We start from the raw sequence: 17674 nt of genomic DNA on the forward strand, positions 1-17674 counted from the left end.
AGTCAAAGTCATAGATTAGCTAGTTCATCCCAGAGAACCTTAATCGAAGTAAAATACTCAGTTACCGACTATTTATCTTATTTCAAATAGGAAATCTCATCCTGTATATTTGTAATTCATACTCGGTCACTTGAGTAAATCTATCATCTAAGTCCTTCCAAAGGTTTATGGCATAATCAATAAAGATTATACTATGAACAATTGAGGAAGACAATGATCAGATTATCCATAAAACTACACAAGTATTACAGTGCTGCCAAACAAAGTAGGAAGGATCATCATTCGATGGGATAAGAATACTTTTGTCCATAAATTATAATTTATTATTAGAAATCAATGCATTTTTCATAGACGGTGCCTAAGTATGGTAATTATTACTTGTTAGGACGATCGATGTAAGTAGAAACGCATAACTCTTGCTTGAATGCAAAGTAGGGATTTGTAAGTGCCTCGTCCGTCTTCACTATATCAAAAACAATTAGAGCTCCATGATTTTTTGACTAACAAAACAATTAGAGATTTATCTCTAGAACGACTCACCGCGAGTCTAGATTTTCTTAAATGTGAATGAATATAATTTGCTTTAATATTATATTAGATTTTGTAAAGAATCTATGAACAGGTGAATGATCAAATGAAGAAGAAATTTGATAAGAAAATCTGAGCAAAATGGATGTTGCTCAAGAAATTTTATGAAAGAGAAACGTAGTGTCGAAAAACTAAAATTGAGAATATTATTTTTATATTCTTTACATACAGGTGAGTAGTATTTATACAAAGGAACAATTTATAGATAACCCTATAGTTTTAACTATTTATATTAATTCCATTTTATCTAATATTCTAATAATTTTATTGAATTTAAAGTAAAAAAATTGAGAATTGATTTTAATAACTTAACAAGAATAATTAATTTATTTTGTTTGAATATATAGAAAGTAAAAAAAGAAATAAGAAAGAAGAAGACTTATACCATAATCTTAAGAGTTGTTTTTAGAGATTTATGTTAAATGAAAATATAGTAATTATATTTTTTTGTTGATCACTAAAGATAGAAAAACACTAATGTTGTTCCATAAATAAATTTTTATTAAAAGATGCATCTTAAAAGATTTTATAAATTTTAAAAACAAATTATAACAAGAAAAGTTTTATGATCCAATTATGAGTTGATTATAAAATTACACATTATTTAATTTATTAATAATTATATTAATGAAAAATAACAAAAAGTATATTACTTTAAAAGGTAAATAAGATGTCTTGAAAGAATAAGAAAAAAAAAACAAACTTAGATATATACCATTCTTTTTATCTATTTTCTTGTATTGAGTTAAAAAAAAATTAATAAATTATTTATTAATTAAATAATTAATACTTTATTTAAAACGTTGAATTAATCACTAAATTATGTGCCACTTATTATTAGGCAATACATCAAAATATAGGAATGAATGAAAAAGATAATAGGTTGAATTATTATAATTTATAAGATCAATTTTTATTTCGAGTTTAGTTTTTAATTTATAAGATCAATTTTTAAATTTTGTTATTTTTATTGAAAATTTAATAAAAGGATTAAATTAAAAATAAAATAAAATATTAATTCCTTAATTTTAAGAAATGAAATTTTCGGGGCGGGGGGAATAAAAAGTAAAAATTAATGGGTAATTTTGCAATTTAGCCTTTTAGAATTATTACAAGATAACCCAAGGGTAAAACAGTCAACTAGAAAATATCATTCACTCCGCTGATGTTTTTCAGTCTCCTTTGGTCCCCCAGGTAGGCTTCAAAGGAAATGAGAAATTTACTGTTGCCAACTCGCCTCATCACCAAATCACCCTCAAATCCTCTCTTCTTCTTCTTCCCCTCCAAGAAAAATTTCTTAGTGAACACTCACAATCAACACCCCAGATTCTCTCTCATAGCTAATAATTTCTCCAAAGTCACCCTCGCTAACCATCGAAATTTCTCGATAATGGCTGGTGCTAGCAGCAGCACCGATGAGTTTGTCAAGGGAAATGTGCATCCAAACGGCGTAGCTGTCATCACTCTCGATCGTCCCAAAGCTCTCAACGCCATGAATTTAGGTTCCCTTTCTTTCTCTCTCTCTCTGCGTTCCCAATATCTATTTTCCTGTACTGAATTTTCCTCGATTAAACTAGAAACTAGATAGTGACAACAAATTACGTGTGTTAATTTTTGAGAATGAGATGAACCAAGGAAATGATTTTTGCTTCTATTGATGTTCGTCAAAATTTTAAATGAGGTGATCGGGTTATTATGATTTGGTTGATGGTTTTTATGTTTGGTTACTGCTGCGATCAGACGCTTGATAATTGAAGGTGGTAAAAAGGATAAAGGAGAAGGAATTTAAAGAGGCTCGTGGTTTCCTGTTTTGGATTTCTAGAAATAGAATAGCGGTAGCAAATAGAAAATATTGTTAGATACAGCTAATAATTTTAGCATTTTACGAGTATTTACGGGATAAATTAATGGGTTCCCAATCAGAACAAGCATAAATTTAAAGACAATTTCTCCTTAGGTTGAGAAACCAACTACAATTTTATTGCTGAATATTCTTATCTCAATTTCTTAGACATACAAGCTTTAAATAGGAAAGAAAACATAATTGCTTATCTAATACAATTACTGTAAATAACTATTAGAAACTATCAAATCTCTTCTTTTTCTGAAACTGCTCTATTAACTGTTTAATCATCATTGGTGATTGAAGTATCGAGGGTTAGGTATCTTGCGTCTCTGTGATTTATGGACTGTATCATTACTCCCCCCAGTAAGAAGAACTTTGACCTCAAGGTTTAGTGTAGGAACTTGTTCATGCAAGGCAGTTGTTATCTCCCAAGTAGCATTTTCGAGCGGTAGATGACGCCATTTAACAAGATTCTCTTCCACAAGCTTGGAACCGCGCTTAATCCATCGGTGATCAATAATAGATTCCGGTTGTAGGAGTGGAGCACCGTCCTCTATAGTAGGAGGCAGAATATCTGCAGTAGAAGTGATAGTACCAAACTTTTTGCGAAGCATCGAAACATGAAAAACTGGATGGACGCGGGATGTAGCAAGCAATTGAAGCTTATAAGCCACTGATCCAATTCGTTGAATGATCTGAAAAGGCCGATAAAAACGACAAGCAAGTTTGTGAAAGGTTCACTTGAAGATGGAGTACTGGCAATAAGAATGCAATTTAAGAAAAACCCAGTCACCCTCTTGAAACTCGACATCACGTCGTTTGGAGTTGGCCATTTGCTGCATGCGATAGTTAACATTCTGCAAATTAATTTTAAGTTGTTGTAGCAGGGCATCACGGTTAGTCAATTGAATACCAACTTTATTCACAATGGAGTCACCCGTATGATAAAGGGGAATAGTAGGCAGTGGTCGTCCATAGAGTGCTTGAAACGGAGACATTTTAATTAATGAATAATATGTAGTATTGTACCAGAACTCGACCCAAGGTTATAAAGAAGTCCAATTGCGGGGTTGTTGGTGGCAAAGACATCGAAGATATTGGTCCAAACTTCTGTTAGTGACTTCGGTTTGACCATCAATCTAAGGATGATATGCTGAACTCATCTTGAGTTTGGTGCCAGACAGCTTAAAGAATTCTTGCCAAAAGTTACTAAAAAATATGGGATCACGATCACTAACAATGGACCGAGGCATGCCATGTAATTTGACTATTGTGTTGATAAAAAGTTCTGCAACAATTTTGGCAGTATATGAATGACTCATAGTGGCAAACTGTGCGGATTTAGTGAGGCGGTCAACTACAACAAAAATAACACTTTTACCATGAGAAAAAGGTAATCCTTCAATGAAATCCATCGAAATATCTTCCCAAACGTGATCGGGAATTGACAATGGTTGAAGTAGTCTTGCCGGAGTAAGGGTATTTGATTTAGATTTCTGACAAACATCATAAGAGAAAACATACTCACGAACAGTCTTATGCATGGATGACTAATAAAACTGTTGAGCAAGACGTTTGAATGTGCGTTGAATACCCGAATGCCCTCCTATAGGTGAATCATGGAATTTTTGTAATAGTTGATTCATGATGTCAGTTCGAGGAGGAATGATTATCCAATTTTTGAAAAAAATCAATCCATCTTTCTTTGTATATGGTTGATCAGGATTTTTCATAGCTAATTTTTCAATTGTCTGCAAGTATGGATTTGTCACCAAAGATTGACGGATGTCTTCCCATAATTGTGTATGTGGAATGGATAGAACATATAATGTAGGACCGTCATCTCTTCTGGATAAAGCATTTGCAGCAGAATTCTCTTTTTCTGGTTTGTAGATAATCTCATAATCATAATCAAATAGTTTTGTAAGTCATTTTTGTTGTTCAAGAGTTATAATACGTTGCTCTAGTATATATTTTAAGCTTTTCTGGTCCGTCTGTATATAAAATTTGTGACCAAGGAGATAGAGTCGTCACATTTTAATTACAACAATAATTGTCAACATTTCTTTTGCATAGGTAGACCAAGCTTGTTTGGAAATCCCCAAAGTTCTGCTTATATATGCAATTAGTTGATTATTTTGAGAAAGAATTGCTCCAACTCCGTCACTAGAAGCATCGGTCTGTATCACAAAAGGAATCTGAAAGTTAGGTAGTGCCAAAGTGGGAGTTGTTGATAGAGCTTGTTTGAGCTGAGTGAAAGCTTGCTCGGCTTCGTCAAACCATCCAAAGTGGCCTTTCTTTAAGAGATTGGTCAAAGACCGAATTATGATTTCATAATTGCGAACAAACTTTCTGTAATGAACAGTGAGTCTAAGAAATCTCCGAAATTCTGTGATAGTAGTTGGATGCGGTTAGGACTCGATTGCCTAAATTTTATGATGATCTACCTTTACTCCTTGCGGCGTGATAATATGCCCCAGATACTCTAATTTTTGCTCACCAAATACACATTTCTTTAATTTGACAAAGAATTGATGTTGCTTGAGAATATTAAATACGTGCTGAACATGTTCAAGATGCAAAACCCAACTGCTATTATAGATTAAGATATCATAAAAAAATATTAGCACAAACTTACGTAGATAGGGACGAAAAATTGAGTTCATGATAACTTGAAAAGTGGATGAAGCATTGCATAGCCCAAATGACGTTACTAGGTATTCATAATGCCCATTGTGTGTTCGAAATGTTGTTTTGTGAATATCTGCAGGATGAACTCGTACTTGGTGATATCCGACCGTTAAATCCAATTTAGTGAAGAATTGAGTGCCATGTAATTCATCGAGTATGTCGTCTACAGTGGGTATCGGAAGCCTGTCTTTCACAGTTGCCAAATTAAGAGCTCGGTAGTCAATACAAAAACGTCATGTTTCATCCTTCTTGCGTACCAATAATACTGGTGATGAAAAAGGACTAGTACTGAGTCTAATTAAACCAGAATCCAACATCTTATTAACTTGTTTTTCAATTTTTGTTTTCTGAAAATGAGCATGCCGGTAAGATCGGACATTTATCTCTTTCATACCTTCTCGAAGAACAATCTGGTGCTCAACTTCTCTAACAGGCGGCAACCCATCTAGATCCCGAAAAATGTCAAAAAATTTGGAAACCAATTTCTGTAATTCTAGCTTCATGGTAGGTGATTCAGATTCTATATGGGTAGCCACACAAATAGCAAACAGAGAGTGTTTCTGATTCCATTCTTTGCTGACTTTTTTTAGGGAGGCTGATCGGGGAAGAGGTGGAGTGATACCCTGAAAGAGCCGCATCTGTCCTTCCCATTTGAATTTCATCGTCATGCTTTGCCAATCACAAACGACTGTGCCCAATTTGGATAACCACTGTACGCCTAAAACCAAATCCAACCCAGTCAATGATAGTGCATAAAAAGTGAGAAAAAATTTGATAACTTGCATTTCCACCGGAACCCGTTCAAATCTTCCCTGACACCTTATGGGTTGTCCACTGGCAACTCGTACTGAAAAGGATTTAGTTGGAATGACAGGAAGGTGAAGCTGATTAGCGAGCCGCTCACTGATGAAATTGTGAGTCGGTCGCACTATCTACAAGAACCACTATTTTTTGGTTGTTAATGGAAGCAACAATCTTCATGCTCCGGCCCGTCGACCAACTTGAAAAAGCATGAAGGGAAATTTCTGGTTCCTCGGCCTCGGTCATTTCTTTGTCTTCCTCTTCTCCTTCGAGTAGCAACAACTGAAGTTTGCAACACCGATGACCGACCACAAACTTCTCGTCACAGTTGAAGCATAAACCCTGGGCTCGCCGTTTTTGCATCTCCTCCCAAGACAACTGTTTGGTCGATTTCGGTGTTGGAGCACCTGGAGACGAAGACGCGATTGTTAGGGTTTGTGTCTGTTTATTAGAGTTGAGCTGTCCGATTCGGGTAGACCACCTTAGCCGGTCTAATTGATCTTTTCTCATTCGGGCCAGGCTGATGGCCTCCTTTAGTGACTTAGGCCGAGACAAACAGATCCTATCTGCAATCTTAGGCTTGAGCCCACCCATAAAAGAGACAACTAAAGCTTTTTGAGTCCAACCTCGAACCCTGTTGCCCAAACACTCAAACTCCATTTGGAATTCTCGAAGTGGGCCAGTTTGTCTTAATTTGGATAAGGCCTCATTAGCATTTTCACACTCAGTTGGCCCAAAACAAGCCCAAAGTTCATTTGTAAACCCAGTCCAATCCAACTCCCCTTTTCTTCCCTGTGCGTCTTCTTCATCCACTGCCACTAGAGATTTGCCTCCCCTGCCAGATGAAAAGCCACCAACGGCACCTTGTTTGCTTTCGGGGTATCCTCCAAATCAAAAAATTGCTCAGCCTGACTTATCCATTTGGTGGGATCTATACCATCATAGATCGGAAAGTCGAGGTGTCCCAGTCGCGGACTCAATAAGGATCGGTTTCCTTCAATCCGCTCCGTGCCACCGTCTCTGGTCTGCCATGCTTGACCTTGCCGACAGACCGCGTTGCTGTTAGAGCCTTCTTTGTTGAGGCTCAAAGTTTTTGTCAATCGCCGAAGGGTTTCTTCCACTGCGTGAAGTTTATCTGCCACACCGATTTCCATTTGGCTGAGGCGATCCTGCAGACCCCCACACTTGCTTTCAATTGTTCGATTCTTTCTTTGTTAGTCGACATTCCCTGTTCTGATACCAATTAATGGGGTCTCAATCAGAATAAACATAGATTTAAAAACAATTCCTCCTAAGGGTGAGAAACCAACCACAATTTTGTTGTTGAATATTCTTATCTCAATTCCTTAGATATACAAGTTTTAAATAGGAAACAAAACATAACTGCTTATCTAATACAATAACTATAAATAATTATTAGAAATTATCAAATCTCATCTTCTTCTAAAATTGTTCTATTAACTGTTTAATAATTCTTGGTGGTTGAAGTATCAAGGGTTAGGTATCTTGCGTCTCTGTGATCTGTGGACTATATCATAAATGTATCGAAATGAGCACCAATTAATGAGTGAGGAAGGGAACTAGCAAACTGAATATTTGTCTCCATGCTAAAGAAAAATTAGTGTAAAAAATGGGTACGACCCTTCATGGTTGTTGGGTTCTGTTGGCATAACTCTTTTTTTAGAAGACAATCAACAGCATAAATTAATAATGAGGGTTAATATCCTGCTCAAATAAGGGAACCAAGAAAATGGGAAACTCTTGTACAATCAAAGAAAAATCAGGCAGGTAATTTGCCTTTCTAGCAAAGAGATCAGCTACCTGATTACACAATCTTGGACTCTAATTAAAAGTAAAGGACAAAAACAAATTACAAGGGATGACATCTTCTACTAACAGACCGGAAACAGAATAAGCAGGACATATATGAGAGAATTGCATAGTGAATTATCTGAAAATCCTCCTCCAGTTGCAAGTGTTGAACACCCATCCTCTTCGCCAACTTCATTTCATATAATAGTGCCAGGATATCTGCAATTTCCATCCGTAATGGGTTGTTATCTTTCTTATACCATTGAACACCACTTTACCTTCACTGTCTTCGGATATCATGCCTAGATCTGTCCATCCTCCAACTCCTCCTGAAGCATTGTAGTTGAGTTTATAAATCCCTTGTGGCGGGGGTGTCCAGATATGGCATCTCCTGTTAGCAAGATCTGATTTCTTTTGGGCTTTTATCGCTTATACAATAGTTACTTCAAGATAGAGGTAGTGGATTTTTTTGTTGGAATATGTTGATGGTCCACCCACTTCCTTTGTTATATTCATAGATTTTGACTCGACCAAATACCTAATAATAATAGTAGCAAAAACACCACCATGCCTTCAACATTTGGAATATGTAATCCAGATTTTGAGCCAAGTATGAAAAGAGAGATAGGAGAGAGGGTACCTCATAGGGAGCTCAATGTTTGAAAATGAGAACACGTATTAGAAAACTGTTGGCATAACTTTGAATGTTTAAAAATGATGCAGATATGGATATCAAATACAAAAGTTTTCTTGATGAGTGGGAATCGGACCCCAGAGTCAAATGCGTCCTGGTTGAGGGAAGCACACCCCGCGCCTTTTCTGCAGGTGAGGGGAATGGAGTTTCTTCTTTAGTACTTGATAACTTATTTAACACTTTTTGTAAATAAATAATTTCATTTATTAGGGGACTTATCTAAACTTAATCAACTATATTTTCTTTCTTATGAAACATATACACATTTGTGGTCCTTGTATTTTTTTTCTAAAAATAACTTGTTTCAAGTGTTATTGAACGTTTTGAGATTTCAACCATTCATGGCCTATGCAGGAATGGATATTAAAGGGGTTGTTGCAGAAATTCAAAAGGACAAAAACACACCACTTGTCCAAAAGGTTTCTTTATGATACATCTTGTACCACTATGCAAGATTTTTTGCCCTTTTCTCTTCTTCTGGCTTTTTCTATCTGTTTGTTGGGCCAGGGATGAACACTGCATCATTATGTACATGTGAAGTTGCGCATGATTTAATCAGCACAGTGCTTGTGTAATTGATAATTCAGATCTTAGTTTATCTGCAGGTGGTGATGTGAAGCAGATAGCAATCAAAAATCAATTGTCAGATATAATTGAGGTTTGGTCGTATATTTCTAATAACGTCCATCATCCAATCCAAAACCAGATCTGGTTGATAAGTGTCAACACATGACCACTAGAAATTCTTAACATAATCAATTCAATGGTACTATTGTCATAATTTAGAGATGCAACTGTGACTAGGTTTATATATACAATATACCCAAACTATATTGTATTGATGTTTGGAGTAAGTTTTCTCCTAAGTCTGCTTGCTTCCTTATCCAATATATTTAGATTTAAATAGAAAGAAGGAAGACAACATCAGTATCAGGTCCTATCCACATCAACACACTAAATAACATAGTTTGGCTTGAAAAAAAAAAGAGGAGAAGAACTATTTTGATTTGAAGATTGGTATTGGCAATACTTTTTGAAGTTTCAATGAGGAGCTTTTTTGAGAGATTTATAATATTTGGTAAGTTTTACTCTATGGGTAAACTATTGGTAGGTTATAAGTGTGAATAAAGAAATAAGAAAAAAATTATTAAATAACCATGATGTTGTTCACTTACATTTCCTGGCACGTATTATTTTGTGCCTTTGAAGATTCATGTAGAATATTTACGTTTTGCGTGGTTATGTTTTCTATTTCATGGGAGCTTCAGATTGAACTCTTTTAGCCAGTTTTCTTCTCGTCTGGATTTAGTATGGTAACTTGATTTTCATGTGAGCATTAAATCTATGGAGCCATTTTTATTATTTTTGGACAGTTTTCTTTTTTTTGGTCACAATGGTTAAATTTGGTTCTTCGCCGTTCATGACCTTCTGTAACTGTGCATTTGTATTCTGTTACCTGGAGTTAATGCATGCTAGTATGTGGGCATATCTGCCAGGTGTTCACTGCTGAGTATACACTAATATGCAAAATTTCTGAGTACAAGAAGCCATATATATCTTTAATGGATGGAATTACTATGGGCTTTGGCATAGGCCTGTCAGGACATGGTAACTATCGTGTCATAACAGAGGTATAATTGTGAATACTTTATCTTGCAAAAGCAATTTGGACCATAATCAGAAGTTTCTACAAATCAGTTAATTTCTAATTACCCTTTTTCACGCCCTGTGTAATTGTTTTTAGAGGACTCTTCTTGCTATGCCAGAAAATGGAATTGGTTTGTTCCCTGATGTTGGGTTTTCATACATAGCAGCACGGAGCCCAGGAGGAGGATCTGTAGGTACAGTTTTCATTACCCTAAGTGATCTCTCGAATTGTATTCATTGGATATATCAAGAAAAGCAGGATGGGCATAGTTCTTGCCATAAATGATACTTAGGCTGAAGAGGAAGTAGAAAGCATCTTTTATCTAAATCATTTTGACATAAAACACATATTTTCTAATATTGCATCAGAATAAACATGTTGCATATTGTCAAGGAAAAATCAAGACATTGTTCTGTTAGCCTAGACTTTTACAGAGTGCGCTTTTTCTAGCCACCTTTGCAATAACCAGAACAATAAAAGAAAACTTTTACTTTTTTTCTTATAATATTTGTCTTTTTTTATTCAATAATACTTTTGGAGACTGATTTCATTTATGAAACATTCACTACTAGTTCAAAAGAGTCTCTTTCGTGCCGTCTATTTAATTTAGGGGAGAGGATGTATTAAATCCCAGAAGAGATTTATAATTCTTTTGTGTTCCTTTTAGTTTGTCAGTATCCTCTTGCCTTCTGTTTATCAACTATAAATTTCTGCAGGTGCATACTTAGGGATGACAGGGAAAAGGATTTCTACTCCTTCTGATGCCCTATTTGTTGGTCTTGGGACACATTATGTACCATCTGGCAATTTAGTTTCAATGAGGGAGGCCCTGCTGTCCACTAACTTGTACGTTTCCAGTTATCTACCCATTCTATATGCTTTTGTTTAACAGCAAGTGAAGTATGTACTTGGTGTTTCTTCGAATGCATGGACTTAATCATTTCCGCAATATGAATACAGTACTGAGGATCCACATCAGGACATCAAAGCAGTTTTATCGAAATATAGCAGTATCCCTGACTCTGAGCCCTCGTTGAAGTTGCTTCTACCACAGATCACGTCGTCCTTCGGTGTTCGTAAATCTGCCAAGGAGACAGTTGAAGAACTGAAGAAACATCAGCAGAGTAGTGATGCTGTGGGTAAGCAATGAAGTTCACTGTTAGACTGTCCTCTAGAGGACTAATTGATTGTTGTATTTTTCCAATTTAGCATTTGTGACTTCCATCAGTTCTCCTCATGTCTCTCATCTCTGTTTTTCCACTCTGCAGTTGTAGAATGGGCTAATGAGGCTCTTCAAGGTCTTGGAAAAGGTGCACCTTTTTCTCTTTGTTTAACACAAACGTACTTCTCCAGAGTGGCATCGGGACAGGGCAACAAGGAAAATGAATTATCAACAGTGAGTTTGGTGTTGTAATTTAGTTTTGTATTGTTAGTTACCTCAGCACAATTTTGAGTAACATGTTTGTTCCTGCTGCTCTTGGTTCTACCCAGCTAAGTGGTGTGATGAAAACTGAATATCGCATTGCAGTAAGGTCTTCTTTGCGAAGTGATTTTGCTGAAGGTGTTCGGGCAGTGTTGGTGGACAAGGATCAGGTTCATTTCCTCTTTCTCATCATCGTACTCCCTTCCTTCCCCTGTTAGAAGAATATTTCAATTTTTGCGCAGCTTTGTACTCTGGCTCTGGATCATGTATCTCACAGTTTCTTGGTTTCTCTTCCCCTTGTTGAAGCTTGATAAAGACCTGAGATCTTTTAGGCTGTTAGGAACAAATCCAGAAATTTAATAAAATTAATTTGTAAATTTGCATTTAGTTTATTATTTTAAAAAATATTTGCATTTAGTTTAACTAAGAAATGACGTAAATTCTATTAGAAGTTGATAAAAATTGAAATCATTTGAAACTTCATGTGAAGCTGGAACAATGTATGAAAAATTGAGAGTGAAAAAAATCAAAAAACCGAGAGGAGATGGACAGGTGGACAACCCAGATCAAAACCCTAAAATGAAAGGTCAAATTTTTTTTATTTTAAAATCTGTTAGGTTGTTGAGAACTGGTGGTCTCAGTAGATTTCAGATACTACCTTTTCATTTTTCCTTTTACTCTCCTGCATGTATAATATTCTCAATGACTTTCACGCAATTTACAAGATAGAAAATTAAAAGCATTAAAATCTTATCTACATTCGGTTGGATTTTTTACATAGTATCAGAGCAGTGCCTGTGATAAGCACTGATTTCTCTTATTTTTACACTACACTATTAATCTACTACTCAATAACAAACCTTAATACAGATGTGTGGACACTCCTAAACTCAAATCAACCTGAAATGCAACTTGTCACAACCACCCTTGATGGCTCCAACTATTTGTCTTGGAGTCGAGTCATGGTGATTGCGTTGAGAGCTAAGGACAAGCTCACTCTCATTGATGGTAGATGCAAGAAGCCCGAACCTGATGCAGCATAATATAAACAAGGACAAAAAACAGACAGCATAGTGGTGTCCTAGATCCTAAGCTCGATAAACAAAGAGCTTGGTAAGCTTTCTTGTTTACAACATCAGTAAAAAAACCTGTGGGATGAAATAAAAGAAAGGTATGGTGAAAGTAACAGGCCTTTGCTATATCAATTAAACCATGAAATAAGTTCCATCACGCAGTCTAACATTTTTGTTACAGCCTATTATACAAAATTTAAAAGGCTATGGGATAAGTTAACTCACCTAGGGTCCTCACCTGCTTGCACTTGTCATGCTGCAACACGACACAATGAAATTGACAACACCGACAACTTGATCCAATTTTTAATGGATCTTAATGACTCATTTGACCATGTCAGAAACCAAATATTGATCATGGAACCTTTACCTGCTGTGGATAGAGTTTATTCCATGGTAATTAGTGTTGAAAAATAAAGGGAAGTACACAATATCAACTCATCTGAAGGGACGCCCGCTGGATTTTACGCCAACCTGAAAGACAATCCAAAATTTTCAAACCATAAAAAGGAAAAAGATAGTAGAACATGCACTTACTGTAGAAACACCAGGCACACAAAGGACACATGCTTCAAGCTCCATGGCTACTCAGAATGGTTTGTAGAACTCAAAGGGAAAAAGAACAAAGAAAAAGCCAACGCAGTGGCAAATAATGCCCCTATGGCACCAAAATAGAAGTATCCAACACAAATTGGGGCGCAGAAATAGCCACACTCATATAGTAAGAGATCAGCAAGTATATGAAGAACCAAGGAGCAAACACGGCAGAATCGGCAGGATGCGTGGGCTACTCTGGCTCCACTAGTAAGCAATCTAAATATTATTTTTTACATGCCTTTAATGATATAGGAATTTGGGTAATAGACACAGGTGTCACATCACATATATGTCATGATTTTAAAATACTTTCAGAACCCGTAAAACTAGAACCTATAGTACCTATCTCGCTACCAGATGGAACGACAAGCCATTCAACCTACAAAAGAACCATAAAACTGTGTAATAATCTAATTATGCAGGATGTCTTTTATATACCAAAATTTACTTGGAATCTTATTTCTGTTAGAAAGCTAATCGAACCTTTAAATACCTATATCTCCTTTTATCCCAACTATTATTTTGTGTAGGATTTGACAATTAACAAAATATTGAGGAAGGGAACAATAGTGGAGGGCTTGTACACCCTGAGTAAAAACACAGATTCTAACAAAGCATGCATCAGCCATACCCAAGAAAATAACCTACAACTATAGTACAAAAGATTTGGCCACACATCCACAAAAAAGTTGATTCACATTCCTAGCCTAAAGTTATCAAACAGTATAGCTTCACATGATTGTGAAGTATGTCCCTTGATAAAACAGCAACACTTGTCTTTTCCTAAAAGTTTCATTAATACTAATGACATTTTTAGTTTGATACATGTTGACATTTGGAGACCATACCCCATTAACTGTATTTCTGGTGCATTCTACTTTTTAACCATAGTTGATGATTTTTCACGAGCCACTTGGACTTATTTATTAAGAGAAAAAACAAGTGTATCAAATATCTTAAAATAGTTTTGCAATTTAATACAAAACCAATTTCAAAAAACAATCAAGACAGTTAGGACAGATAATGGCACTGAATTCATGAACACCTTATACAAAAATGTTTTTCAAGAAAAGGGAATCATGCATCAAAAAACCTGTACATACACACTACAACGGAATGATGTGGTGGAAAGGAAACATAAACACCTACTGTAAGTTGTTAGGGCATTGATGTTTAAATCAAAATTACCAAAAAGGTTTTGGGACGAAGCCATACTCACAGGCACACACATAATAAACGTTTTACCAAACTCTGTTTTAAAGTGAAAAACTCCTTATGAAATTCTATACAAAAAACAGACAGATTATTCAAATTTAAAAATTTTCGGTTGCCTATGTTTTGTTACAAATGTTAACCCCCAAAAAGACAAGTTTGAACTCAAGACTTTGAAATATGTTTTCTTAAAGTATGCACCTGATGCTAAGGTCTACAAATTATATGATATAATAAACAGAAAAATGGTTTTGTCAAGGGATCTCATATTCCGTAAACATGTTCACCCATACCAAACACAATATCTTAAACCAGATTATCATGACACACCACTGTCAATACTAAGCATCGACACACCAAACATACTCGAAAATCAATTACGAAGCAGAGAAGAAATTCCCTTACCAAACATCATCCCCCAAGAACCTGAATCGAGGAGGAGCACCAGGGTGAGAAGCAGACTCGCTTGGATGGAAAACTTTGTTGACCATGTCACCAAACAACCTGTGCCCAAACCTCCCTTCCTTATGTCCACCTCACCTGTATACAATCATGACTATATTAATTTTATTGCACAAGTGTCTATTACAAAGAAACCAATGTCATATAGGGATGCTAAAGAAGACAGCAAGTGGGTTGAAGCCATGTAAGCCGAGCTGTCTGCACTAGAAGATAATAACACTTGGGAATTAACTACACTACCAAAAGGAAGAAAGCAATTGACTCAAAATGGGTTTATAAAATAAAATACAATGCTGATGGATCAGTCGACAAATACAAAGCAAGACTCATTGATAAGGGTTACGATTAAGAGTTTGGCATAGACTATCATGACAGCTTCTAACTAGTGACCAAGATGGTCACGGTCCGACTACTTCTAGCTGTGGCAGTTGCAAACGACTGGCCAGTGGACTAGTTAGACATCAATAATGCATATCTATATGGGTTTGTAGAAGAGGAGTTATACCTAAAACCTCCAGAGGGCTACTCTGAGGCCAGTGAATGGCAAGTCTGCCGTTTAACTAAGAGTCTGTATGGCTTGAAACAAGCGGGTCGCCAATGGAACAAGGAGTTTACTTCAAAGCTCCAATCCATCGGCTTCACAAAGTCAGAAGTTGACTACTGTCTATTCACAACAGGAACAAAAGAAACCCATGTCACAGTTGTAGTATATGTGGATGACTTACTTGTTACAGGCCCTAATGACAAAGAAATTCATAAAGTCAAAAGCGCCATGGATGAAGCCTTCACGGTCAAGGACTTCGGGCAAACGAGATAGTTTCTTGGAGTTGAGATAGTCAGGTCAAAAAAGGGATTTACATCAACCAAAGGAAATATGTCAAAGATATTTTACAAGATATAAGTATGGAAGATGCAAAAGGAAGCCACTTTCCTTTGCCTTCCGGACTAAAACTAAATGTAGAAGGAGAAATCTTATCAGATCTGAAGAGATACAACGTCTAATTAGCTGCTTGCTCTACTTCAATTTTACCAGACCCAACATAACATACTCCACCCAACATCTTAGCCAGTTCATACAACAGCCCAGAAGGCCGCATCTCGACGCTATACTACATGTTGTTAGGTACCTAAAGCAATATCTAGAACAAGGCATCTTCTTCCCGAGAAGGAATGACCTCAAAGTCCAAGCTTTTTGTGACGCGGACTGGGCATCGTGCCTGATGACCCACAAATCCCTCACAAATTTCTGCATCTTCATCGGGCCAGCGCTAATCTCCTAGAAAATAAAGAAACAAACTACGGTGAGCAAGTTTTTTGCAGAAGCTGAGTACAGAAATATGTCATCCACAGTGTGTGAAGTTCAGTGGATAATCTACCTCCTTCGAGATTTCCAAATAGTACCTCACTTACCCGTAATACTAAACTGCAACAATAAAATCACCGAGCACATTGCAGCAAACCCAATCTTTCACAAACGAATGAAGCACCTCGACATCGATTGCCACATAGTCTGCAACCAGGTACAAAAGAGCTTCGTCAAAACAAAGCACGTCACCTCGAGAGAACAACTCGTTGATTTGCTCACGAAACCTTTAGGGACCTCAGCACATAACTGATTTCTGTTCAAGATGAAACATCTACAACAAGAAAACACAAAGACTTAAAGAAGTGGTGAGGAGCTCGAAGAATTGAAAGTAAACGGCTTCTTGAGGAGTGGGTGAAAAATTGAGAGTGAAAAAAAATCAAGAAATCGAGAGGAGATGGACAGGTGGACCACCCATATCAAAATCCTAAATGAATGGCCAAAATTTTTTCTGTTTTGAAATCGATTATGTTGTTGAGGATAGCTGGTGGTTTCGGTAGATTCCAGAGACCGCCTTTTCATCTAGAGACTGCCTTTTCATTTTTCCTTTTACTCTCCTACATGTATAAATATTCTCAATGGCTTTCACGCAATTTACAAGATAGAAAATTAAAAGCATTAAAATCTTATCTACACCCGGTTGGATTTTTTTACAATGTATTTTGGATTTAATTAATTGTTTGAATTTAAAATACAGTGTCTAATTGAGCATGGAATTTCATATGAGGTCAAATTTTAGCATTCTAGGAAAGTTTTCATCTTCTAGTTTAAATTAGTTTAAATTTACAAATGAATCTCACAAAAACTCTGAATTTGTTCCAAACATGATCCTGGTATATATCTTTTCTTATATTTTAATGGACTGTACATGGTCATGATTTTGCAGAAGCCTAAGTGGAACCCTCCAAGTCTGGATGAAGTTGATCAGAGTGAAGTGGAATCTCTCTTCAAACCTTTAGGTCCAGAGGTTGAGGAGTTGAAAGTGTGAGGTTTGCATCTTAAGTTCTCATAGCTATTTGCTGCTATTAATAATGTAAGGATTCTAGGCTCAATTAAAGAAAGTAAAGTCTGGCATCAGGAAAATTCCACAGCAAGTTTATCAGGACGACATTTTCTATTCAAATTGTAATTCCAATTATCATTCTGGACTTGGAAATCACAAGTGGTTCGTAGCCTTCCAGTTTGAATTCTGAAACATTTTTGGCTCTGACCTTAATAAAGTCTCTTTGCTGCAAATGTTCACGTGAAGTTTTTCATAAATAAATTTTTAAGCGATTATAGTTTCAGAAACCATTCTAGTCGAAATTTAGTTTTTTGCTTCATCAGTTGAACTATAGCCGCATGGTGAATTTCTTGAATTCAACTACTAGGAATTTTAGGAGTTGAATGTGGTTGTGAAGGTATAGAGCTTCGGAGAGGCTAATAAAACATGTTGTTTGTATCTTTTTTTTTTTTCAAACCTTT

General features: G+C 36.1%; 1 protein-coding gene across 3 annotated transcripts; it reads left to right on the forward strand.

Annotated features, from left to right (window-relative positions):
- Nucleotides 1-1754: 1754 nt before the first annotated feature.
- LOC110818517 (3-hydroxyisobutyryl-CoA hydrolase-like protein 3, mitochondrial) lies at nt 1755-17446 on the forward strand. 3 transcript variants are annotated; one of them, XM_022047423.2, is made up of 10 exons: nt 1755-2090; nt 8462-8563; nt 9038-9090; nt 9929-10063; nt 10177-10273; nt 10797-10926; nt 11041-11219; nt 11349-11476; nt 11572-11673; nt 17097-17446. In XM_022047423.2, the coding sequence occupies exons 1-10, from the start codon at nt 1799-1801 to the stop codon at nt 17196-17198; spliced, it is 1320 nt and encodes a 439-aa protein (XP_021903115.1). In that variant the 5' UTR covers nt 1755-1798; the 3' UTR covers nt 17199-17446. The 3 variants fall into 3 exon arrangements, with proteins under 3 accessions (XP_021903115.1, XP_021903114.1, XP_088063060.1); XM_022047422.2 differs by lacking the exon at nt 9038-9090 and adding an exon at nt 8787-8851 and having other exon boundaries at nt 1757-2090; XM_088206934.1 differs by lacking the exon at nt 9038-9090 and having other exon boundaries at nt 1950-2090.
- The last annotated feature ends 228 nt before the right edge of the window (nt 17447-17674 follow it).

The sequence above is a fragment of the Carica papaya genome, chromosome 7 (assembly GCF_054855325.1).
Source record: "Carica papaya isolate Zhongbai chromosome 7, ASM5485532v1, whole genome shotgun sequence".
Classification (NCBI taxonomy): Eukaryota; Viridiplantae; Streptophyta; class Magnoliopsida; order Brassicales; family Caricaceae; genus Carica; species Carica papaya.